At 49.8% G+C, this 26,266-nt stretch overlaps 1 protein-coding gene across 4 annotated transcripts in view; it reads left to right on the top strand.

The window, feature by feature from the left end:
* Positions 1–26,266, top strand: part of LHPP (phospholysine phosphohistidine inorganic pyrophosphate phosphatase) — a 120,586-nt gene that overhangs the window by 26,202 nt on the left and 68,118 nt on the right. For 3 of the 4 annotated variants that reach the window (XM_078077006.1, XM_036103089.2, XM_036103091.2), the window contains exons 4-6: positions 338–401; positions 1,312–1,404; positions 20,074–20,165. In XM_078077006.1, coding sequence (XP_077933132.1) covers positions 338–401; positions 1,312–1,404; positions 20,074–20,165 — 249 coding nt within the window. The remainder of the gene's footprint in view (positions 1–337; positions 402–1,311; positions 1,405–20,073; positions 20,166–26,266) is intronic. The other variant, XM_036103092.2, reaches the window with a different exon arrangement.

The raw sequence follows: 26,266 nt of genomic DNA, 5'->3' as shown, positions 1-26,266 counted from the left end.
ACCACATGCTCTGTGGACCTTCTGCCCTTTCCCAGAACACAGGCCACTTGCCTTTCTGTTGCTGACAGGATCCGTCTGCCCCTGCGGTCCCCATAAGGCTGGCAGCAGGGGGCCACTGGGACTGAGAGCTGCCGGCCCACTGTCCCTCCTGCCCGGGCACGGTGACCCGCGGCTGGGCTCTGTTGTGCCGACCTCCGTCGGTCGTTCCCAGCGTGGCGTCTGGACTGACCCTCACCCGTGGCTCTGCTCTCCTGAGCTGGCAGAACCAGGACAGGGCAGTTTCTCTTGGCACAGCTCCCGGGCTCAGCTCACCTTGTTCCCTCCTGCTCTTTTGTAGACGCTACTACAAGGAGACCTCGGGCCTGATGCTGGACGTCGGTGCCTACATGAAGGCGCTCGAGGTACCTGCCCTGAGTCTGTCTGTGCCGTCTTCAGATCTCAGGGCTGTCTGGGATGTTTCTGGTCTTTCTGGAGAAGGGGGTGTACTCCATGTCTGAATCGCCTCTTCTGTTTCCACAGTAGGGCCTCCTGTTTGGGGCTTCAAGCTGAGCGCCCCCTCTGCTCCAGAGCGTGGCCCGTCAGCCGCCCTGGTTGTCACTGTGCTCTCCTGTCCCTCCTGCTCCTCCCCACACCCTAGCCCGCCTGCCGTGGACCCGGCTGGCCTCCAGCCTGCTCACTGCTGCTGTCCTCTCAGACTCTCGGCTTCCGTCTCTGTGCGGGCCACCTGCCTCATCCCTGACCCTGCTCATCTGCAACACCTTGAGTTTGATGTGTCCTAATGGGACTCCCTCCTGAGTCCGTCCTCCAGTTTCCAGGGCCGGGCCCAGACGGGGCTCCCCAGGGCCCACTCTGACCCATGCCTGCTCAGCCGCCCCAGGTCAGCTGACCTGCCATCCTCATTGCTACATAGGCTCCTGCCTACCCGCACTTAGGTGGGAGGGCTGGGCAGACTGACCGATAGAGCCCTGGGCCTTTTCCCCTGGAGGGCCTGTGACAGAGTTGGGGGCAGGGGAGAAGCAAGTACGCAAATGAGAGCAGCAGCCAAGGTGGGGGTGGTGGTGGCCCACCTCCTGCTGTGCTCAGGTTTTTGAGCAGATGTCAGGGGGCCTGGTGGGGGTGCCCTGAGCATCCTGATGCTCTTGCCTCTGAGATGTGTCTCTCAGCCCAAGCGTCCTGCCTCTTGGAGGCCCCTGGCCCGTGGGTGCACATTTGGGGCACTTTTCCCTTGATTCCCCAGAGGGAGGCCTTCGGAGCAGTATTCGCCTGTGGCTTCATCCTCAACCCGTGCTGTGTCCTTTTCTCTTTTCCCAGTATGCCTGTGGAATCGAAGCCGAAGTGGTGGGGAAACCTTCTCCTGAGTACTTCCAGTCGGCCCTGAAGGAGATGGGGGTGGAAGCCCACGAGGTAGGGTGGTCTCTCAGGGGAGTGTGTGTGTGTGGAAGCCGCTCCGTCGGGGACGGCCCGGAGCATGGGCTGGAGGGCTCGGGCAGCCTGTGGAGGTTGGCTGGGCAGCCAGGCGTGGACCCTTCCACCCACGAGAGCTGATTTTACTGGGAAGGGGGAGAAGGACCACAGAGGAGGCCCACTGAATGCTTTCAAGCAGTCAAATTAGTTTCAGCATAAGAGTAAGACACAAAGGCCTGTGGCCGTTTCTAAGTGACATCTGCTTCTTCTCTGGAAGGAGAAGAATTGACCAGCCCTACCAACGTGTTAAAAATAGTTCGCAGAAGAGGCGAGGAGCGGGCAGCCCGGGGATGGGCGGAAGGCGTGGGGGGCTGGCCGAGGGTCGTGGGCTGCCAGACCGTGCTCGCCCCAGTGCTGCGGGGTACACGCCATCACCCGCGGTGGCCCGGAGGTGCCTTCACACGTTTGGGTGGTGGAGGTCAGCAGTCAAGAGCAAGAGCGCCTTCCACCGGGCGCTGCTCGAGTTCCTGGTGTGCCTGCCCTCTGAGAAGCGGCTCAGATATGAAACATCGACCAACGAATTGATGAATGAAGAATCGCGAAGAGCCCATCCCATTATTGAGGGGATTCCTCATATGGTACCGCAGGCGGCTAGGAGGACACGGCAAATCAGAAGCAAGAAGAAATGGAGCAGCTCTAGAGCATCGTGGAAGACAACACACACAACTGAATTTTCTTTCTTTTTTTTTTTAAAGATCTTATTTATTTGAGAGAGAGAGACAACGTGAGAGAGAGTGTGCAGCATGAGCAGGGGGGAAGGGCAGAGGGAGAGGGAGAAGCAGATTCCCCACTGAGCGGGGAGCCCGATGTGGGGCTCGATCCCAGGACCCTGGGATCATGACCCGAGGTGAAGGCAGACGCTTAACCGACTGAGCCACCCAGGCATCCCACAACTGAATTTTCTTAATACTACTTACCTTTTAAAGAGTCCAAGTGGCAGGGAAGACGTGGGGGAGAAGAATATCTCTGCCTTTTCCTACATTGACTGTCATTCCGTCGGTCTCCTTGGCAGGACTGTTCGGTTCTGCCTCCGTGGAAGAAAAGCTCATACGAGGCTGCACCAGCCCAGCCAGCCTGGGCTTTTCCAGTCGGTCCCTGCCCATGACCATAGCCGTGTGTGTGTTCTTCCTCTGCCTTTGGACTTGGATGGCCATCTCACTCTGCAGGCATAATTAAGGCAACCAGAGCCGCTGGGGCACCTGGGTGGCTCAGTCAGTTAAGTGTCTGCCTTCAGCTCAGGTCATGATCCGAGGGTCCTGGGATCGAGCCCCTTATTGGGCTCCCTGCTCATCTGGGAGCCTGCTTCTCCCTCTGCCTGCTCTGCCTGCCGCTCCCCCTGCTTGTGCTCCCTCCCTCCCTCCCTCCCTCTCTCTCTCTGTCAAATAATTAAACAAAATCTTTTTTTTTTTTTTGTATAAACAAAATCTTAAAGAAAAAGACAACCAGAGCTGAGATAATGTATAGATTAATGATACGTCTTGAGTGGTTATCTCTGAAAGCTCAACTACGTCGAAATCCTGGAAACCTACTTAATTTGCAGGAAAGGTGCTCTGTCTTGCTGCTCTCAGAGATTTAGGGCTATGGGAGGCCTAAGCTGCAGAAATTTCTTTCACTGCAGTTTGGTTCTGCCCTTGTTTTTCGAAAGCTCTAATTTGTAACTACTATATCAGAAGAAACATTTCAACCAAGTTTTTCCTTGGAAATTAACAATCCTGCCTGATGACTGTCCCATCACCTGATGACTTTATTTCTTACCCCATCCAGCGAAAAGTTAATAATTACAATTTAATATGTTTATTCTAGACTCAGAGTATTGGGCAGAGTCCCATGTTGAAGCTGACTGAAATAACTCCGAAGGGGCCGTGCGGGGGTGCTTGTAGACAAGTGCATTTGAGCTAGTGTGGCAGAAAACCATGATAAAATGGAAATTTTATGTCCTTGCAAACATTCTGAGTTTGTAAAACTACCTTCATCTCTTTGACATCAAATGCTTACGTTAGTAATGATAAGAGGACACTTTTCCATAAAAAAAAAACAACAGTTCATTGAAAAGACAATACGTAGCAAGATTCAAATATGTAAGAATAAAATCATGCGTCTTGCCACCCTTATAGGATGACTGTTTTTGAGACAGATGGCCTCCCCAACATACATCTTTAAAAAAAAAAAGCAGTTATGATTTTGATGTCCACAGGGCCCCCCATTTCCCAGGGGATGTGGAGTTGGTCCCCAGCAGCAGGTGGTTTATGGAGAGTGTCGTTGAAAAGACAGTGGGCACATGTCTGCAGCCGGGTAAGGCTGCCCTGATGTCTGTTTTGGACATGATGCTGGGGACATTGTCAGCACCCTGCGGTGAGGCGAGTGCCCCCAGGATCACTGTGATGCTCCCTTCTTGTTGGATCCGAATTTCCCACGTGTTCCTGTCTAGAGCACTGGTATTTCACGATGCATGGAGAAGGCTGGCTGTCCGCCCCAGAAGTCTAGAACCTCTGCCCTCAAGCCTCCTTGACATCTGTGAATGTCAGGGCACAGGGAGTCAGGGGTCCCCAGGAAGAACCCAGGAAATGCCTTGTGAGCCTTGTAGGAGAGGAGAGGCTTGTGTTTTGAATGAACAAAGACCACAGGCTTAACAACCCTGGGTTTTCACGACTTTGTTTCCTAGGGCAGAATTTCTTTTTTTATTGTGGCATATTTCAGAGGGATTCTCCCCATATATCCATCACTCAGATTTAACAATTAAAAGATTTTGCCACATTCCCTTCTTTTTCCTTTTTCTTTTTTGACTTGGTTTTTTTTTTTGCTGTTGTATTTTATTTATTTTTTATTTTTTTAAAAGTTGATGGTATTTTGAAGGGTTTATTTATTTATTTGACAGAGAGATAGAGCCAGAGAGCACAAGCAGGGGGAGTGGGAGAGAGAGAAGCAGGCTCTGCACTGAGCAGGGAGCCTGATGTGGGGCTTGATCCCAGGCCCCTGGGACCATGATCTGAGCTGAAGGCAGATGCTTAACCATCTGAGCCACCCAGGCGCCCCTTGCTGTTGTATTTTAAATCCCAGATTTGTTGTTATTGTATCCTTTCATGTTGTAGTATGTCTTTCCAAAAAAGATGGTTATTTTTGAGCTAACTACAGTATGTTAATACACCTAACAATGGCCAAAAAGCACACAAAAAGATACTCATTGTCATTAGTCATTGGGGAAATAAATGCAAATCAAAACTACAGTGAGATCCCACCTCACACCCACTTGGATGGTCATCCATAATAATTTTTTTAAAAGATTATTTATTTATTTATTTGACAGAGAGAGCACAAGTGGGGGGAGGGGCAGAGGGAGAAGCAGGCTCCCCACTGAGCAAGGAGCCCGATGTGGGACTCGATCCCAGGACCCCAGGATCATGACCTGAGCCGAAGGCAGACTAAGCCACCCAGGCACCCCTATCCATAATAATTTTAAAAACAAAAGCAATGGAAGATGGCCAGCGTTGGCAAGGATGTGGAGAAATTGGAACCCTCATGTGGGGACACTGGCCAGATGTGAAATGGAGCCAGCCACTCTGGAAAACAGCTTCTGGATGAGGTAAACAGAAGCACCATATGACCCAGCAATTCCACTCCTACGACCGCATCCAGAACAATTGAAAACAGGTGTTCAAACAAAAACTTACGCATGAATATTCAGCAGCACTGTTCACAATAGCCAAGAAGCAGAAATAACGCAAACGTTCATCAGCATGTGCACGGATCAACAAAATGTGGTCTATTCACACAATGGGATATTTCAGCTATAAAAAGAACGAGATGCTGATAAATGCTACACTGTGGATGTACCTAGAAAACATCATGGTGAATGAAGGCAGCCAGGCACAAAGGGCCACATTTTACATGTTATATGGCGTTTATATGAGATGTCCCGAATAGGCAGATCAGAGATACAGAACAGATTAGTGGTTGCCGGGGCTGGTGGACGGGGACTGGGGACGGGCTGCTGATGGGGACAGTCTCCCTGTGGGGTGATAAAAACGTCTGGACCTGGACAGGGATGACGGTCATACAACATTGTGAATGTACTTAATGCCACTGATTTGTACGCTTTAAATGCTTACATTGGTAGATTTTGTGTGTGTGTGGTTTTTTTTTTTTTTTTATCACAATGGGAAAAAAATCTACCTACAAAATCAACAGTGATTCCTTAGTATTATCCAATAATCAAATTTAAATTTCCCTGGTTGTCTCAGAAATGTTCTTTCATGTTGATTTGTTTGAATCAAATCCAGACAGGGTCCATATCTTGCATGTGGTGGTTTTGTCTCCGAAACTTCTCATTTTAACTTTTTTTTTTTTTTTTTTTAAGATTTTATTTATTTGACAGAGAGAAAGACAGCCAGAGAGGGAACACAAGCAGGGGGAGTGGGAGAGGGAGAAGCAGGCTTCCCGCGGAGCGGGGAGCCCGATGCGGGGCTCGATCCCAGGACCCTGGGACCACGACCTGAGCCAAAGGCAGACGCTTAACGACTGAGCCACCCAGGCGCCCCTCTCATTTTAACTTTTTAGCATGGAACATTTCAAGTAACTATGCAAGTAGAGTAGTATAATGAACTCCTAGGTACCATCACCGAGCTTCGCTAATGATCAACTAACAACCACTTAGAAAAAGCTTATTTTTAACTGTTCATTTTGAAGAATTTCACACTTACAAAAGTTGCAAAATTAGCACAAAGAATTTCCTTATGCCCTTACACCAGCTTCCCCAAACGCTAACATCTTACATAACAGTCATTGATCAGTGATAAAATCAGATGTCATCAGCCAGCCCACCAGCGTCTTTGTTTGGGGCACGTTGCTTATTGCAACGGGATCCCCCAGGTCCGTCCTTCTGGGCCGGTTCCTCAGTCTTTCTAGTCTTTAAGGACGGCGGCATATTTGAAGAGTACTGGCTGGTTATTTTGTAGACTATTCCTCAATTTGGTTTTTTTCCTCATGTCTCCTCATGATTTAATTTAATTTTAGGTTACGCATTTTTGGCAGGAATGTCCCAGAAGCAGTGCTGTGCCCTCTCGGTGCATTCCATCGGGAGGCACATGAGGGCACGTCTCCCCGTTGTTGGCTGAGGTTCACTTTGATCAGCGTGTCGGAGGTGATCTGTGCCAGGGTTCTCCACACTGTAGAATTACTACTTGTCCCATTTAACTAATAAGTATCTTGTGGGAAAGCATGTTGACTGTATAAATAGCCGCTTTCCCATCATTCTTTTCCCCTCTTGATGTTTGCATCCATTGATAATTCTTACCGAAGCAGTTATTACAGGGTGTTTGCCAAACAATGAATTTGTATTTCTATCATTCCTTCTATATTTATTAGCTCAAATTTACTATAAGAAAGAACTTTCCTGGGGCACCTGGGTGGCTCAGTCGTTAAGCGTCTGCCTTCGGCTCAGGTCATGATCCCAGGGTCCTGAGATCGAGCCCCGCATCGGGCTCCCTGCTCCGCGGGAAGCCTGCTTCTCCTTCTCCCACTCCCCCTGCTTGTGTTCCCTCTCTCGCTCGCTCTCTCTCTGTCAAATAAATAAATAAAATCTTTAAAAAAAAAAATAAAAAAAATAAAAAGGAAGAACTTCCCTTTTTTTCCCCACTGATTTGTTTATTCCAGCATGGACTCAAGGATATTTGTTTTATTCCCTAAGTTACAGTCCTTTCCTATTGTTATTAATTTTGTTGCTCAGATTGTCCCATATTTGGCCATTAATTAATCTTCAAGATTAATAGCCGCTTGTTTAATCTATACTCCATCCATTCTTCTCCCCTAAATTATTTTGAATCGTATCCCAGAAATCCTGTTACTTCATCTGTAAATATTTCTGTGTCCCTAGAAGATAGGAATTCTTTTAAAAATCATAGATAATGCCATTGCCATGTCTAAATAATACCAACAATAATTTCGTAATATCATCAAATATCCAGTCATTGTTCACATATCCTTCATGGTCTTAAAATTGTTTTATGTTGCTTACAATTTGTTTGAATCAGATCCAGATGAGGCTCTTGCATTGTGATTGGTCAATGAGATTCTCAAGTGTTTTTTAATCTACTGATTCCCCCCAGCACCCCCCCCATCTCCCTTTTGTTTTTCCTTGCAACGTTACGAAGGGGAAACGGTGGTTTGTTGTATGGAATTTCCCATGGTCCGGATTTTGTTGATTGCACCTGTGGTACACTTTCATGTTCTTTCTGTCATCTGTTCTCTGAATATTGATAGTTAGATCCAGAAGTTTGGTCAGAATCTGGTTCAGTTTTTTGATGACGACTTTATAGATGGTGGTGTGTCCTGCATTAGCAGGCTGAGAATGTCCAGTTTTCTCCTTTTGTGTTATTAGCTGCTATTCATGATTGGTGCTAACTCCTGTAATTCATCAAGGACTGTAGAATGGAGCTCTTTGAATTCTGTCATTCCTTCTTCATTTTCCCCTCTGGATTACTTCTACATAGGAAAACTTCTCACCAACTGTTTGTTACCCAGAGGTACAGTTCACATAGGGAACTCCAGATAAATGCCTGTTTCTTTCTCATTGTTCATTAGTTTTCAAAATAATGAGTTGATTCTCTAGCATCCTTCCAAGGTAATGAAGGAGATTTAAAACTACATATATCACTATAAATAGATAGACATAAGCAGATTTGATGTGTTTCAATCCATTGCAGTCATGATCTTATTCATGTAGAAAGTATTTCATCTTTGACCAGTGGGACCCCCTTAAAGTTGGCCTCTGGGTCCTTCTGACCTGACCCCAGTAGTCTTTGAGGTTCTTTACTTTCTGTTATGACAGGATGTTCCACACCTGCCTTGCACATTTCCTGTCTCAGGCTTGGGATTCACCTTTCTTCCCAGGAGCCATGCTTACCTTTAGTGGAAAATGGTATTTAGAAACCATAATTGGAACATTAACAGTTCTTGTTGCTACTGGGCTGATCATCATTTCTAAGCCTTTTTATTTATTTATTTTTTTAATTTAAGATTATTTATTTATTTTGGGGGGAGCACGAGTGGGGGGAGGGGCAGAGGCAGAGGGAGAAGCAGACTCCCCACCGAGCAGGGAGCTCGATGTGGGGCTGGGTCCCAGGACCCCAGGATCATGACGTGAGCCAAAGGCAGGTGCTTAATCAACTGAGCCACCCAGGCACCCCTTTTCTGAGCCTTTTTAGTCACTAAGGCTCAGAAAAGTATCTATCTTTAAACATGAACTACATCTGGAGTTCGTACTGAAACCTCTGATGCATCAGGCCTGTGGGTTTCTACTTGACCTCATCAGTCTTCTATCTGTATTTCCTTTTTCCACATCAAAAGTCTTGGCTCTCAAGGATACCAACAGAATCAGTCCATTTGTTTCCGTCCATAGTACACATGGGAGTCTTGAATCTCAGAAACTGTGGGAAAGAACCAAACATGAGCAGTGTGGTGCTGCCACGGGGCTAGCAGTGCCCCGAGACTGGGACACTGTTGTGGCTGGGGTCCCAGTGACTGGACGGCCATCAGTGTCCCTGTCCTGACTGATCGCTGAGTCTGATGGGACCAATTACCCTTATTGCTGAAGATTTCTTGTTTGGACAGTTCTTTTTTTGTATAGCGCACCTCCCTCTAGAGATTTACAACCAAAATGCTCTATTCTAGAGCCACAGGTATAGTTCTGTCTGGATGGCCTGGCACCAACAGGACCCTCTTTGAATTTGCTTGTAATTTTTAGGGAATTGGTTTTCAACATTTACATTTTTTTATAGTTATGTAAAATATTTACTTGGCTTCAAAATCAGATCCACAAAACGAGATAGTCAAGGAAGTAGAGCTTCTGTCCTTTTCTTTCTCTTTCTAATTATCTCATTGGAGCCCTTTTTATAAATATTATGGCTTACCTTTTCATTTCTTAAATATAAACAACTATGTGTATATATATATATTCATTTATTTTTAAAATATTTTATATATTGGGGCACCTGGGTGGCTCAGTCGGTAAGTGTCTGCCTTCGGCTCAGGTCATGATCCCGGGGTCCTGGGATCGAGCCCCACATCAGGCTCCCTGCTAAGCGGGAGCCTGCTTCTCCCTCTCCCACTCCCCCTGCTTGTGTTCCCTCTCTCGCTGTGTCTCTCTCTGTCAAATAAATAAATAAAATCTTAAAAAAAGAAGTTAGCTCACGCGAGCAGGGGGAGGGGTAGCAGGAGAGGGAGAGAGAGAATCTCAAGCAGACTCTGCGCTGAACATGGAGCCTGATTTGGGGCTCAATCCAACGACCCTGAGATCACAACCTGAGCCGAAACCAAGAGTTGGATGCTCAACCAGCTGAGCCATCCAAGGTCCCCTGTATATATTTATATTCTACTCATAGGATAAATTTAAGAGAGAATAAATTCTTAAGATAATTTGTTACGGAGTAGGAGAAAGGCTAATGTAACTTGAGTTTAAAAACCAGTATTTAGGGGGCGCCTGGGTGGCTCAGTCGGTTAAAGCGTCTGCCTTTGGCTTGGGTCATGATCTCAGGATCCGGGGATTGAGCCCCGCGTGGGGCTCCCTGTTTGGTGGGGAGCCTGTTTCTCCCTCTCACTCTCCCTCTGTGCTCTCTCTCTTTCTCTCAAATGAATAAATAAAATCTTAAAAAAACACCCAGTATTTAGAATTGTACGTCATGACATTATCATTGGTTATATTGGATAGTTCAATCTGGCATGGTTCCCCTCTCCCTTTTTTGCTTTTTGGCACTTTTCAGTTATTTTCGCAGCGGGCAGCTTTTACATTCTGAATGAGAAACTGCCCTCCCCGCACCTCAGAGAGCAGCTGAGGCCCGTATGGGGGGCAGGTTAATCTGGGCATCTCATTTGGCGGGGGCTGGGGCTGTGGGGTCGGGAGTGGGGGGCTTCGGCTTGGGGATTCCTCGGGAATCTCTGTGTGTGATGAGGTTGAGGTCCCTTCGGCAGTCGATTGCGAGCATCGGAGGCCCTGGGTAGCTGAGGGATTGTTTTCTCTGGCGGCTCTGAGCACAATCTTATTTACCTCTCACATTATCGTTCTCCCTTCCCCCCTCACGTGTCATTTCTGTCTCTCCCCTTGACAGATAGTTGAGCCGTAACTGCATGTTGTTAACGCTCTCACCCCGCCGTTTTTCTAAAATGTTCGTTAATGTTGTTTTGAGCCTCAGGATGTGTAGACATTTTAAGGCAGTATTTTGAAATAAGGCCATTTCAAATGAACTGTGTCTTATGCACAAGGTAATAATTCTCTGTTCCTGCTTCTTTATTTTTAATGAAAAATGCCTATGAGGAGCGATCCTCAATGCCAGGTGGTGGCAAATCTTAAATTTTTCTTTTCTTTTTTTTTTTTTCAAAGATTTTATTTATTTATTTGAGAGAGAGAATGAGATAGAGCGAGCATGAGAGGGGGGAGGGTCAGAGAGAGAAGCAGACTCCCTGCTGAGCAGGGAGCCCGATGTGGGACTCGATCCCGGGACTCCAGGATCATGACCTGAGCCGAAGGCAGTCGCTTAACCAACTGAGCCACCCAGGCGCCCCAAATCTTAAATTTTTCAAGCTGCTTTAATCAATAAAGTTATCACCAGTCATTTCCCTTGATAACTGCTCCTTCCAGGCCCTGGCCCTCTTCCACTGCTGAGTCCTCTGCCTGTGCTTGGAATGGACATAACCACCCAAATCCAATTTTCACTCTAACCTTTCCTCAATAGCCTAGAAATAACAGATTGCTGGTATTACTCTAATAGATTGGAAATTCAGACCTCTTAGAGGTAACCAGGCCCTTTCCGGGATTCAGTAATAAGGCAAAGAATAATATACCTTAAAGGTTACTTCTAGAAATACCTAATTTCTCATGGCTTAAGGCTTCAGAATCCGTGGGTGGTTTTATAGCTTCATACTGAAGCCCAAATGATGTGAAGGTTTTGGCAGTTTTCCATAAACACAGAAATTGCGTCCATTGCAAATTATGCGGGTTTCGTGGAAATTGGGACTGTTGAAACCAGAGGGCTTAGTTAGCACAGGAGCCAAGAAGCTGGGGGCGACCGTTTAACAGATGGGGGGCCTGAGGCTTGGAGAGGAAGGACCTCGACTACCTGGAGCACCGCATGTGCTGGGCACACCGGGTACCATCATGTATCTGTTTATTTCACGAAGTCCTTACTCCAGTCCTTGTCCTAGGTACTTGCATTTCCATTAGGGCAGCATTTCCCCACCTGGGCACCCTTGACATTTGGGGGCCAGATCATTCTTTTTTTTTTTAAAGATTTTATTTTATTTATTTGACAGAGAGAGAGACAGCTAGAGAGGGAACACAAGCAGGGGGAGTGGGAGAGGGAAAGGCAGGCTTCCTGCTGAGCAGGGAGCCCAATGCGGGGCTCGATCCCAGGACCCTGGGATCATGACCTGAGCCGAAGGCAGACGCTTAACGACTGAGCCACCCAGGTGCCCCTGGGGCCAGATCATTCTTTGTGGTGGGGGCCTGTCCTTTGCAATCCTTTCCCTAGTTGTGAAACCACAGATGTCTCCCGATGTTGCCAGATGTACCCCCGGGGGCCAGATTGCCCCCAGTTGAGAAGCACAGCATTAGGGAGTAGTCACAGAGACCCTAGTACTGAACCCAAGATTACTCTGCTGATGAGGCATGTGGCCACGAACCTGTCCCCTCCAGGCCTTTGCTGTACCCCGGTTCTCAAGGAGGGGGCTGACCACATAGCAGGATTTTTAGGCTTGGTAATTGAACTTTGAAAAGGTGTATTTAGTAGTACAGGATCACTTGCTGTTTTGAAAACTACTAAGTATCGTTGGCAGAATACATACTATAGACAATAAAGTTAGACAGGATCTTAGGTGGGGAGGGTAAATGCCCTCAGGACGGCCTATCGAATATGGGGGGCAAGGTTTGTAGGTTTATCCTGAGAGGGCTGGGCATAAAACATGGACGCTGTCGTTCTGCTCACTGGTTCTCAGATCATTCATTCTAGCTACGTGGCTATGGGGACAGGCTCTTACCCTAGTGGCGAGACCTGTGGCTGGGGAGTGACTGTCATGTGGGGCCACTGGGGGCCACTCATTTCTCTCATGGCCTCCTCCGGCTCATGGATTTCCATGGAAGGCCCATCCCCAGTCCCCTCTACAGCTCAGGCCCTGCCCCCCATTTGCGTGCACACACTCGGCTGTCAGTTCAGGGACACCTGGCTTTGACAGTGTGAACCTGGAGCATCGGGAGAGAGCGAGCCAGGGGGAGTGGCTCATCCGCTCCTGCAGCCCCGATTGGAATGTGAAGCTCTGTCCCCAGACAGTGACAGGCCTAGCACTGCAGCCTCGGGTTTTGAGAGCATGGAGTTTCGGGAAGTTACGGCTCTGGGTTTGCCCTTGGCTTATATCTCAGTCACAGGTGTGTGTAAAACCTTTAAAACCTGACTTTTCCTAAGCTGCCCCCCTCCCCGCCCCTGCCACCAAGAGCCTTTTTTAAAATAGATTTTCTTCTCCTCGAAGCACAAGAATTTTATCGTATGAAGTAACTGATGTTCATTAAAGGAGATAGGAAGGGACACCTCCGCAGGAAGCCTGCTTCTCCCTCTCCCGCTCCCCTTGCTTGTGTTCCCTCTCTCGCTGTGTCTCTCTATGTCGAATAAATAAAATCTTAAAAAAAAAAAATAGGAAAAATTCAGAAAGTACAAGGAAAAAAACTTCATCGTCCCACTAAACTAGAATAACGCAAATCATGCTTAACCTTTCCAGTTTTTTTAGTTTCTATATATATATATATTTTTAAAGATTTTATTTATTTGACACAGAGAGAGAGCACAAGCAGGGGGAGCGGCAGGCAGAGGGAGCAGGGGGCCCGATGCGGGGCTCGATCCCAGGACCCCGGGATCATGACCTGAGCCGAAGGCAGACGCTTAACCGACTGAGCCACCCAGGTGCCCCAGCTACTGTAATGTTCTTTACCATCCCCCACTGTTGGACATTGAGCTTTACTCCCAGTTTCCCTCTTGTACCCAACCCTGTGAACACCCTTGAATGCACGTCCTTTAGTATGTATCTGATCATCTGTGGAGAAATCCCACCTAGTGGGGAAGTTGTCAGGCCATGATGCACATTGCTTATTTCTGTTTCAGAAAGGTGGTGTCAGTTTACTTTCCTTACCAGCAGTAATCCCCCACATCCTCACCACACCGTGTTTCTTACTTTCTGTAAAACAGTGGTCTTTGAGTTGTGCTGTGTTGGTATTGTTCCTGATGAATGCGGCAGACGGTGGAGGTGGGGGGGATTACTTAGCAGTGAGCCATCTGCAGGTCTCTGCGGGGGTCTGGGTGCAGGCAGAAGACCCGGGGCTTCTCGAGTGCTCGATGTCTTCTCGAGGTGTCTCCCCGTGGGTGTGTGCACCCCTCGGGCTGAGATCCGGACGGAGTCCAGCGCTCCTTCCCCGCCAGCCCTACTGGCCCGCAAGAGGGAGAGTGCTCCTGGGCAGAGCCCCGGGATGACCAGAAAATGTGTGCCGCGTGGGCTTGCTTGGGAAAGCTCCTTGGCACTGAAAGTTCCACTTCCACACATCATAACCTGTTAGAACAGTTTCTTCCCCGGGCACCCGGAGGGTAAAGAGATGGTGGCAGGAGAGATTTCAGAAAGGTGAACAAATCCACGTTAGGGCTCGAGCCAAAAAGCCCGCCGGCAGGGCTGTGGTGCGTCCTCCAGCCCTCGGGATTGCCGTGCTCCCTCCGCCACAGTGCAGTCAGAGAGGAGGTGCCTCCCGGGCCTGACAGGTAGGGGTTTTTTATTTCCCCCGACAGTGCACCTCTTGACCTCTATCTTCTTGCCAATGATTTTTTAAATCCTAAATGATTTGGCAATAATTGCTCCTCCTGGCGTGATTATTGCCCTTCACCGATAGTAAATCTGTGAAATCCCCAGGGGCCCCAGCGCATTTTGGTATGCGGAGCCCACAAGCTGGCCCGGACAGGCATCACTGCCCCAGGCAGCTGCATACCCCGCGCCTCCGGCACCCCTGCGCCCCCCCAGCCTCACTCGCGGCTTCGGGGCGCTGCCTGGGTCGGGCGGCGGCTCATCGTGCACAAGCCCAGCTGCTGCTTCTCCAGAGTGCTCCCTCCGAGGGCCCAGGTCTCTGCTTCCATCTTTGGGGGCCGCAGCAACAAATGTGCTTACCCCCAAAACCCTGGGGGGGCTCTGTTCTGAGGGGGAAGAATTTCTGCTGCCTTGGGAGTGCGTGGGCACACAATTTTCTATTCCCCACGAGCATGGAAGGCATCAGGCTTGACCTGCAATAATTGGAAGGCCTGTTTCATTTCCAAGGAACTTCTAGCAAGGTGGCCCCTGGAGCCTCGGGGGGCAGTGGACAGGATCCTAAGTTGGAGTGTTATGCATGTGCGCTGGCCGACTTAAGGGTTTCGGGACAGCTCCTTGAGAGGGCAAAGCAGAGCCTCATCCTGGGGCTTATGGCTGCTTCGGCCGCCTGGGCCGAGCGTACCCCCTGCTCCAGCCCCCTCCTCCCAGCCGAGGCGTGTGGTGGCCTGGGTGACCCCGGCTTGCAGGATCACGTGTGTACAACAGGCTCTGCTGCTGTTCCCCCGTCAAGTCCGGATGCACACGTTGCCACTGGCTGTTTCTTCTTTTGTGATTGATGATGTCCCCAGAGCTGCGTGGGAGCTTGATGGACACACGAATTACACCCGCTTGGGTTTGGCCGTGTTCTCCCCAGCGTCAGTCATTCTAGAAAAAATTTACAATTTTTACCATATCTGGGTACTTGCCACCGGCACTTTTATTTACTTCATTTTTCTTTAAATCAGGGTCCTGGGATCGAGCCCCGCATCGGGCTCCCTGCTCGGCCGGGAGCCTGCTTCTCCCTCTCCCGCTCCCCCTGCTTGTGTTCCCTCTCTCGCTGTGTCTCTCTCTGTCAAATAAATACAATCTTTAAAAAAAAAAAACATAAAAACTTAAATAATTAAAAAAATTTTTTTTAAAGAGGCTCCATGCCCAGTGAGGAGCCCCAACATGGGGCTTGAACTCACGACCCTGAGATCAAGACCTGAACGCTTAACTGAGCCACCCAGGTGCCCATAAATAAATGTATTTTATTTTAAAAATTTACTTATTTTTAAAGATTTATTTATCAGAGAGAGAGAGCAGAGTCAGGGGAAGGGCAGAGGGGGAGAATCTTCAAGCAGACTCCCCGCTGAGTGGGGAGGCCGACGTGGGGCTCAATCCCAGGACCCTGAGATCATGACCTGAGCTGAAACCAAGAGTTGGACACTTAACCAACCGAGCCACCGAGGTGCCCCTAGATAAATGTATTTTAAAAGGAACTTTGATCACTCCTATAAATGGAAAACCAGAATCACTTACCATAAATAGATTACTCAAAAAATAAACGCAAACTAGTTACATTAAAATGCATGTCCTTGTTCTACCTAAAATCAAATAGTGTGTCTCCTGTATGACTTTGGGAAGTGTGGGATTCGAGAAAGGATCTGAGGGCATTAGTGAAGCATATAAAGTTTAGGATATTCACTGGAAGAAATGCAGTTCATTTCAAGTTCTTCACGCATCTTGCGGGGTGGGAGGGGTGCTGTAGCCACTCACCTTTGGCACAGTTCTTAGCTCTGGTGGTCATTGTCCATGTCCAAGCTTCCTCCTGGGGCCAGCATCTGCCTGTGGCTTCACTGACGAAGGCCCCTTCAGCCTCTGCTTGAATATGATTGAGTGACGGGCTCAGTACCTGTGAGACAGCCCGAGCCGGTTGTTAAAAGAGCCTCGTGTGCACCCGGAACTACCTCCCTGGCCTCCAGACTGGCGCCAGCTCAGTCTTTGGCCTTTTCCACAAGCTCCTCCTGATTCCTCCAGCTATTTGAATGCCTGTTCAGATGTTTTCAAGGACAGTTGCTTCAGGCTCATTAGCCTGTACTTTGTGGAATTCACTGTATGGCTTGCCTTGGTGAATGATGGCAGACGGGTTGTTAGTACACATGTGGTGTCCCCTGCTGGGAATGCCTTCACCCCTTTCCCTACCTCCTAACCTGGTTGGCCTCTTTTGCTCTTCAGGTCAAAGCTCAAAACCTTACCTCCTCCAGGAAGCCTTCCCTGACCACCACCCCCTCACTGCCTCCTGTACTTTTTCATAGGTCTTGGCTGTGTATTTGTGAAATTACCTAGTGAACATCTGTCATCGTTTTGATTTTCCTTGATTTTGGCTTGTGGGTTCGTTCATTGGTTTGCCACACTTGGCATCTGGATTGCAGAGAGGAGACTTGTGGAGTAACTGTTGGTTTCGAAGCTTCTGTCCCGGCAGCATCAGGACACCTGCCTTGTCACAGGAGTCTGGTTTCTCAGGCCTGTCTGGCCTCCAGCCACGTAAATTCCTGACTGGACTTGAGAACAGATCTAGGAACACGTTTCTAGATGTCTGAGGCGTTGGACTGATTTCTTCCACGTCTTCTCCTGAAAATATTTTGAAGCTTTTAATCAGAGTTCTGTGGTAGTCGAGTGAGGGAAGCTGCTCTTTTTTCTTTAAAAATACATTTATTTATGTAAGAAAGTATGAATCAATTTGAACAAGAATATTAATAATACATATTGATATTGGCAAAAGGAAGCCCACTAATGACTAAAGTTCAGGCAACACTGACGTAGACTCTACCTTGGTGACCAGTGAAGAGTCCGGTTGGCTTTGCCTCCTACCTGTCTCCGGACGTGGACAGCCACGCCTTCATCCCGAATACCGATCCCCTCAACAGGCTTTTGTTGGTCATCAGAGAAGTGCCGGCATCAGCATACATCCCTGCCTGTGGGAGCTCACACGTTGCTGGAAGAGAGAGATAACCAGTACAATGCAGTAGCGGGCGTGCAGCGCAAGGTGGTAATCCAAGGGCTTCGGGAGGGCCTTGGAACCCAGACGGGTTCAAAGGTGGTAGTCTTGAAAGCCTGTTGGGGGTTGGCCAGTAGACAAAGGGGCTAAGTGGACAGAAAGGTCAACATGCACCATGGGTCACCTTCTCTCTTTTCCTCTGTGCAGATCCATATTTCCAGTTAGTACTCTTTTCCTTTCACCTAAGAGACTTCCTTTTACATTTCTTTTGTGTGGATCTGTTGGTGATGATGTCTTTTAGCTTAAGACATCTGAAAATATATTTCACCTTTGTTTTTGAAAGATACTTTTGCTGGGTATAGAATTCTAGGTTGGCATTTCCCTCTCTCGCAGTGCTTTAAAGATGGTGCTCCACCAGCTGCTCACCTGCACTGTTTTCAGTGGGAAATCTCATATTTTATCTTTGTTTTTCAGTATGTAACATGCTTTTTTTTTTTTTTTTTGCTCCAGCAGTTTTTAAGATTTTTGCCTTGTCACTGACTTTGAGCGATTTGATTATGTTGTGCCTTAATGTAATTTTCTTCATTTTTCTTGTGTTTAGTGTTGATTGGGATCTTGGATCTGTGGATTTATGAGTTTTATTGTGTTTGGGAATTTTTCGGCCATTAGGAGAGAGTCAAATATTGTTTCTGTCACCCCCTCTCATCTTACCATCAGGGATTCCAGTTACACGTGTATCAGGCCCTTTGAAATCATGTCATAGTTTGATGATGCTCTGTTCACTTTTTTAAAAGATTTTATTTATTTGAGAGGGAGAGAGCATGACCGGGGCAGAGGGGCAGAGGGAGAGAGAGAAGTAGACTCCCTGCTGAGCAGGGAGCCCAATGCAGGTCTCCATCCTAGGACCCTGGGATCATGACCCAAGCTGAAAGATGCTTAACCAGCTGAACTACCCAGGTGCCCCACTCTGTTCATTTTTGTTAAATTATTTTTTCCTCTGTGTTTCATTTTGGATGGTTTGTATTACTGTATCTTCAAGTTCATTAATCTTTTCTTTTGCATTGTATAATCCAGTATTAATTTCATCCAAGGGGTTTTCTGTTCTAGACATAATGTATCTCAGGTGCTACCTATGTAAATGAAATGTAAGCATTATTTAGTACTGCTCATTTGCCCTTAGTTATAAATATCAGTAAGTTGCACTGTTACTAGTAATTAAAAATAAAAGCAGTTCTTCTCCATTGGAAAAAAATCTGGTGTAGTTGCCATCTCTAGAACTTCGATTGGGATCTTTTCTTTTATCTTCCATGTCCCTACTTAACTTTTGGAGCATATGGAAGATAGTTGCGGTAACTAATTTAATGTCCTTGTCTCTAATTCCCACATCTGTGTAGTTTTGGGTCAGTTTAGACAGACTGATTTTTTTTTTTTTCTGCTCATTATGTGTGATATTTGTCTTCTTTGCATGTCTGATCACTTTTTTAAAGTAGTTGCCAGACGTTGTGAATTTTACTTTTTTTGGGTGCTGGATATTTTCATATGCCTGTAAATATTTTTGCACTTTGTTCTGGGATGCAGTTAAACAACTTGGAAACAGTTTGATCCTTCCAGAGCTTGCTTTTAAGATTTGGGAGGCAGCAGCAGAGCAGGTTTTGGTCTAAGGCTAATTACTCCTCACTACCGAGGCAAGATGCTTCTGAGAACGCTACCCAGTGCCCTGTGAATTATGAGATTTTCCAGTCTGGCTGGTGGGAACAGGCACTATTCCCAACCCCGTGTGAGGTCTGGGCAGTGTTTTCTTTCATTTTTCAGTGTGATTTTTTCTCTGGCCTCGGGTGGTTTCCTCACTCACGTGTGCTGATCAGCAGTCTACAGAATGCTGCCTCATTCAGAGGGACCTTCTGCAGATCTGCGCCCTTCCTCTCTCTCTGGGTACCCCCCTCCTCTCTGATACTCTGTCCTGGGAACTTCAGCTGCCTTGGTCTCCCAGCCCCTAGCTCTGTCCCTCAATTCCAGGAGTCTGCCAGGCTCCGTGTGGTCCTGCCTCCCTGCACCCACAGTCTGGAAACTGGAGGCACTCAAGGGCCTCACCTCATATGTTTCCTGTGTCCCAAATCATTGTTCTTCACTGCTTGATGTCCAGTGCAGTGACTCGAAAACTGTTGTTTCATTTGGTTGTCTGGTTTTCTAGTTGTTTCAGGTGGAAGAGTATATCCCACAGGATGCTTTTTGAAATGACAACCAGGCTGCAAGCATTTCCTCTGTGTGTGTGTGTATTTTTGTTTGCACGTTATTTTGGTTTTTATAGGTTAACGTCTTCATTATTGAAAGCAAAACCTCCTAAACTGTGAGCTACAGAGATTTGCCAGAAATTTAGTTAGTTTTCACAGAACTAGTGGTTGGCTCCTGGTTACAGAGTATTTAGCTGCAGGTAAAATCGAGCCTGTGTTTGAGTAGAGGGAAGATGGGGTCAGCCTCCCCACACATGCCTGTGACACCATATCACCTTTACACCTGCTGACTGATTTCACGTTGCCCACATATGCACTGTTGGAGCCACTCGGCTCTTGGGCGGGGTGGGGGGGGTGCAGCAGGAAATATAGTCAAGGTGGGTTGACTTTTAATCAATATGATGACAATATTGCCTTGTTTAATTTGTATGATGGTGGTTTTAAACATCAAAGCAAGCAATTGATTATGTCGAAAAAGATGAAGGCGCACAGAATAAACTGTCCTGACATCACTTCTGAGCCCATGTCCCTGCCTGGCAGGCCATCATGATTGGAGATGATATCGTGGGAGATGTTGGCGGTGCCCAGCGGTGTGGAATGAGAGCCCTGCAGGTGCGGACGGGAAAGTTCAGGTGAGTGCCCCACACGTGGTCAAGTTCACCTGCCTGCCTTCCTCCGTGGATTCCTGGGGTATCCGTGTTTTTGTTTTGTTTTCTTCCCCAAAATAAAGAGGGTTGTTCTTTTCAAAAAGAATGGTATATCGACATCTGCTGACCCCTTTGTAACTGTCCTCTAAGGACAGGCCTCACTGATCTTTTCATCACAGAGAGTGGTCAGGTAAAGCAGCTTTTGATACAGGGTCCAAGATTCAAAACTGGGATTTGAATAGGGTGGAGTGTGGAGACGAGAGCAAGGGCTCCAGCTGCCCCAGGCCACAGCAGGTCGGGCTGAATTTGGGCCGTGCTCCGTTGGGCAAGGTGGTCAGAGCCTGCCCTGCCCATGGAGCTTCCAGCTTGTGGGCAGTTGGCTCCTCCTGGTCACCCTCCTTCTTCTGCTCTGCCTTCTCCGTTTGTGGGGGACAGAGAACCTAGGGACGGCAGGCCTTCAGCAAGGGTGAGGTGATGTGACGGCGTCGGTGATAGTGCCTCCCTCCCGGGGACAGCCGCCTGGCCTCTACGGAGGAGGCTGGGTTCTGTGCGCCTGACAGCAAGTGGGGGACTCTCTGCCGCGGGTCACTCTCTGGAGCCGCACTGTTGAGCACGGTGGTCACAGGCTGCCTTGAACTGTAGCTGCTCTCAGTCGGATGTGCTGGAAGTACAAAATACAGATTTCAAAGACTGAAGGGGAGAGAAAGAACGTGAAAAAGCTCACTTGTCATGTTTTATACCGATAGCATGTTCAGAGGCTGGTATCTTATGTTAATTTCACCTGCTTATTTTTATTTGTGTCAGTGTAGCTGCTAGAAAGTTCTTGCTTGCCTCCTGGCTCACATCAGGGCTCAGTGCATTTCTGTTGGGCGGGGGGGCCCCTGCACCTCCCCCTTTCCCCTGCAGATGGCACTCGCAACACACAGACCCCAAAGGACAGCCGGAGAAACCATGTGCTCTGCGGGCCCCTGTGGGGCTGGGAAGCCACAGAGGCCTCCATGGCACCCTGCACGGGGACCACTTCATGGTGTTCTCTGTGGTTCTTCTGTGTGGGTCTGCTTCCCTCCAAAACGCAATCAGGTCTTCCTGAGCTGACCTTTATCTAACTGGAGTTACTGCATGTTTCACCAAGCATAGCTGGTTCTTCCTGGTGGCCGTGCGTCCTCCGTGCTATGAACACACCCCACTCTTCCCCTTCCCTGGCAGGGACACTTGGGTGGGTCCCGGTTTGGCCATTCTTTGAAGTGCCGCCAGGAACACCTGATCCATGTTTCCTGGACACGTGGGCATGAGTCCTCGTAGGGTAGGTCTGCTTAAGGTGGAATTGCAGGGTCATGGGGAATGCATATGGTCAACTTTACCAGGTAATGCCAGACTTCCACACTGGTGGTGTGGGTTTATGCTCGGCCTGCAGTGGGCAGGGCCCCACCTGCTTCCAGCCTCTTTCCCACTTGGCTGTTTTGAAGGGGAAGCCTGTGTTCTTGCTAGTTTACGGGCTTAGGGGCCTCAGGGGCAGTGTCAGCACCCGGCAGTCCAGTCCACCCGGATGCTGGGCCCCCCAGGGCAATGGGGAGGGACCCACAGGGGCCTCGGGGGAGAAGGCATGGGAGAGGCAGAGGTGGGCATGGGTGGTGAGGTCAATGCTACGAGGGTGGGAGGGGCGGGGGGGGCAGACACGCCCCTCTTGGCCCTGCCCTCCGGCTGTGCCTGGGTTGGACTTCCTCCACACCTGCTTGGTTTACCTGCTCTTTGATTGGCTGGTGGTGGAGGGACAGTGTCTGGCCCCTCATTTTAGCGCATGTATGCCCAGTAGGGGTAATATTGCCCCCAAGGGGGTCAGAATTCCTGTTAAGGATGAAAAAACTTAGAAGTACCGTGGTTGGGCCCTTCTGAAGGGCCATAGTACATAAACAGGGTGGGGTGGTGGGCACCTTTTGTTTCTGCCTGTGCCGAGTATGATTCTTGTGTTCCTTTAGGGTCACCCTTGTGCCCCCAGCCCCCCAAAGGCACAGGCCTGGGCATGGGACTCAGGCTTGGCCAGTCTGAAGCCTGCAGAGCTCCTGGCCACAGTTGATGGGATTGTGATCTGAGTCGGGCTGGTGAGTTAGCCCAGGATTTTCCAGAACCCCTAGGAAAATGGCCAGTGAAGTATAAGCCAAGAAGTTCCAGTGGCCATTTTTGGTACCCCAGAGAGAACCCTGATCGAGGATGAAGTTAACAGTCAAGAAAGCAGAGTCTAGAGATGGGGAGAGAGAGATTTCAGTGACATCGTTGGAGCATCTGGATCCAGCTCTGCCTGAAGCTGATCCCTCCTCTAGCCTTTTTGGTAAAGTGGGCCATTAAATTAGGATTTTTATGAGCAACACAGCAAGGAGCACGGTGGTACCTCGGCATCGGTGCATACAGCTCTGCGGTCTCCCTGGCTGGTTAGCCCTGTGGGCTTCTTTCTGATGGATGCCCACTGGGGAGCCTGCCCCAGGGCTCCCCTGTCTTTACATGCCGATGATGTCCCCATGCTGCCCTTTTCAAGGGGCAGACAGAGACCTCCACAGTGGCCTTCAGCTCACGCCACTGCTGGCTTTCTCCCTGCTCTAGAAAGTTCTGGAAAGAACCTCATTTAACGTCAGAGGAAACTGCCCACAAAGGTGTGCCAGAGCTGTCTCAACATGGAATGAGCTGCCTGGAGAGGGGGGTGTCCTCATCACTAGAGATGACCTGCAGAGGCTGGTGGACCTCCTCTGGGCAGGCTGAAGAAGGGGCAGCAGCAACATGCGGCGAAATGAACCCTCAAACCCATCCTGAGGCTGCCGATGTTGAATCAGGTCTTTTCTGTGCCTCTGGTCCCTGGGACCAGCCCAGGAGGCTGGTCCTATTTCCCCGCTGACAGACACAGAGATTTCAGTGCCACACTGAAGGTGGAAGCTGAGGTGGAGGTGGAAGCTGAGGCCCTGTCATTCAAGCCTCACATTCTACCTGGGCTGTGACCTCCTGCTCTAGGTCCTGGGCTGTTGTCACCAGAGCTGGAGCCCGGCCGTGAAAGCCACAGGCAGAAATGGAGCCAGGTGTATAGACATCCGAGTAGCGAAGAGACTGGAAGGAAGGACAGCTGATTGTTACAGATGATTTAGTTAAGTGTCTTCTCAATATTTTATGATGAGATTCCAAACAAGAGTTATTTTTTTTTAAAGATTTTATTTATTTGACAGAGAGAGACAGCGAGAGAGGGAACACAAGCAGGGGGAGTGGGAGAGGGAGAAGCAGGCTTCCCGCCGAGCAGGGAGCCCGATGCGGGGCTCGATCCCAGGACTCTGGGATCATGACCTGAGCCGAAGGCAGACGCTTAACGACTGAGCCACCCAGGCGCCCCAAGAGTTATTTTATAAAGTACACTTGTGCCCCCCACCCATAGGTTTGTGAATTTGGAAGATTCCAAAAAAGAAAACCACCTAAAAGTACAACTTCAGGGGCACCTGGGTGACTCAGTCGGTTAAGTGTCTGACTCGATTTTGGCTCATGTCGATCTCAGGATCATGAGATCGAGCCCCCCGTTGGGCTCCGCACTAAGCATGGAGCCTGCTTAGGATTCTCTCTCTCCCTCTGCCCCTCCTCCCCATCTGCTCGCACTCGCTCGTGCTCTCTCTTTCACTCTCAAAGAAATTAAAAAAAAATAAAAGTACAGCTTTATTAGTTCACAAACAGAAACCAACCCAAGTACCCCAATATCCCCAAGCCTGCGTGCAGCTCTACCCTGACCCCCCATGCCCAGAGAGGACCCCTCCTCACTCACAAGACTAAGTCACCGAAAATAGGTCTCTTCATGATGGAAGTCTCCCACCCCCCAGCCTGGCTGCCCCGGTGACGGCTCACCCAGCTCCTTCTGCCTCCCCTTACGACGTGACACAGCCAAGGTGCATTCTGCACCCTCCGAGGTGTTTCATCCAGAAGGGATCAGGGCGAGGGGCTCCGGTCCCTGTGGCAGTGAAACCAGGGCCTTCTCTGGGCCACCACACACGCGCAGCGGTCTGCGACCTCCCCGTGGCCATTCCCTCCCACAGGCCCAGCAGGGCGTGGCCTCATTGCACCCTACACACCAGCTTACACACACACACACACACACAGTTTGACCTGTGGAAGAGTGGCAGCCACACAAGGGTGGCATCCCAGGCGCCCCAGCACGGAGGGGGTGCTCGGGGCCGTTTTCTCTGGCCTTGTAGCCTGTAGACCCCAGAATGGGGTGGGGGGCTTGGCGTGTCGCCAGCAGGGGGACCTGAGCCCCAGCTGGAGAGGGGGCGTCGGAAGTCTGTCTCGAGCTCTCCTAGCTGAAGGGCCACGCCAGCCCAGCTGTGTCATCTAAGAGGGTCGGGGTCACCATGAAGACCTACTGCTCCCTGAGCAGGACCCCGGGGGACGGTGCAGCCTGGTCTTCTCTGTGTTCTCCAGGTTCACCCCTGCGCTCTTCCTTCCTGTTCTCATACGCTGCCCATCCCGTCTGCCCTGGGCGTCGTGCCTCCTCCCAGATCTGGTAGGGTCAGCTTTCATTTTCCCTTCCTCCCTGCACTGCCTGCTGCTGGGGCCGCTAGAGGGCGCCGTGCTGCCGGTCGCGGGAGGGGCCGGATGCACACCCACTCACACGTGACATCCCTGTCCCACGCACTCACGCCCAGGTCCCACGCTCAGCAGACTCACGCCCAGGTCCCACACCCTCACACATACATACCCAGGCCACATGCACTCACACACATCCACACCCAGGCTCCCCCCACTCAACGCTCACACCCAGGCCCCCTCAGACTGCCTGCTGGCCACGCCCACTCGCATGCCCCCGCTTTCTCGCAAGCGGCTGTGTGTCGGTGCTAGGACTGGGGCGGCAGGCCTGGGGTCCTGCCCTCCCTCCGGGCCCTCGCCGTCCTCTGCTGCCCTCCAAGGCCTGGAAAACATGGAGGTGCTGCGTCTCGGGGTTTTGCTGCCAGCTGGGGCCCCAGGAGTTAAAACAGGTGGGGCAGCCTCGCATCAGCTCGCCAGCCCTTTTTCTCTTTTCCATCTCGCACCTTCTCAGGGGAGAGGAGCCTGAGACCCGCGAGTGCTCTGAGCGCAGGGGCCTCCCAGCCTAACCTGCGAGCACAGTAGAGGCCGGGTCTCCACTTGAGGAGGCAGCCCTCCAGCCCCTTGTGCCCTGTCACCTCCAGGCCTTCGATCACGCTGTGCCTGCCACCTGTTCCGCCGCCCCTTCCTCAGCTCGCCTGAATCCTGCTGTCTTCCAGCCCTTCCCTAATGAAGGAATTCCCAGAGTCCTCGCACAGGGAAGCGCCCTGAGGGGACCCCCCGGCTTCATATGGGGTGCTGAGAGGAGCAGAGGGGCTGTCTCAAGGGCAGGGGAAACCCGTGGCCAGCAGAAGCCTGTGACGGATCCCACGCCAGGGCCCTTTCTGCTGTTCCCCAAACACACCTCACCTCCAGAAGAATTACCTGGCACTCCCTTGACTTCCCACAGCCTTCTTATTTTCCAAACCATTTTTGAGATTTCCAGAATAGAAAAAAATTGCATGTACCCATCCCCTCGGGCCGGACCTGGCCACGCTTCACCCGTTGGTCCCTGAGGTCCTTTGTAGCGAGGAGCGTCCAGTCTGGGGGCAGGCAGCTCCGTGGGCCTCTCTCTAGACTGGTTCGTTGGTCTGGGGCACTTCGCTGGCCAGACCTCAGCTCTCAGGACACTGACACTCTTGAGGATCACAGGACACGCGCTTTACCTGACGTTTCCTCGTGATGTGACCTAGGTTATGCACTTTGGGCCAGAATGTCACAGAAGTGGTGCTGTGTGCTTCTCAGGGCGTCTTATCAGGAGGCGCGGGATGTCCATTTGCCCCGATATTGGTGGTGGTAACACCGATTAAGATGGTGACAAGTTGTGCAAACGTACGGGCTTTCTTCCCTTTGTGACTTATGACCACTTGTGGGGAGATACGTGGGGACTGTGTGAAATCCCTCTCCTCACCCTGCTTCTGTCTGTTGGCTCTAATGTCTGTTGGTACTTCTTGAATTATCTGTTTCTATGATGGTTGCCAAAGTCATTCCCTCTTTTCATTCTT

Source organism: Halichoerus grypus, chromosome 7, assembly GCF_964656455.1.
Source record: "Halichoerus grypus chromosome 7, mHalGry1.hap1.1, whole genome shotgun sequence".
Classification (NCBI taxonomy): Eukaryota; Metazoa; Chordata; class Mammalia; order Carnivora; family Phocidae; genus Halichoerus; species Halichoerus grypus.
This window is presented reverse-complemented; position numbering and strand designations above follow the sequence as displayed.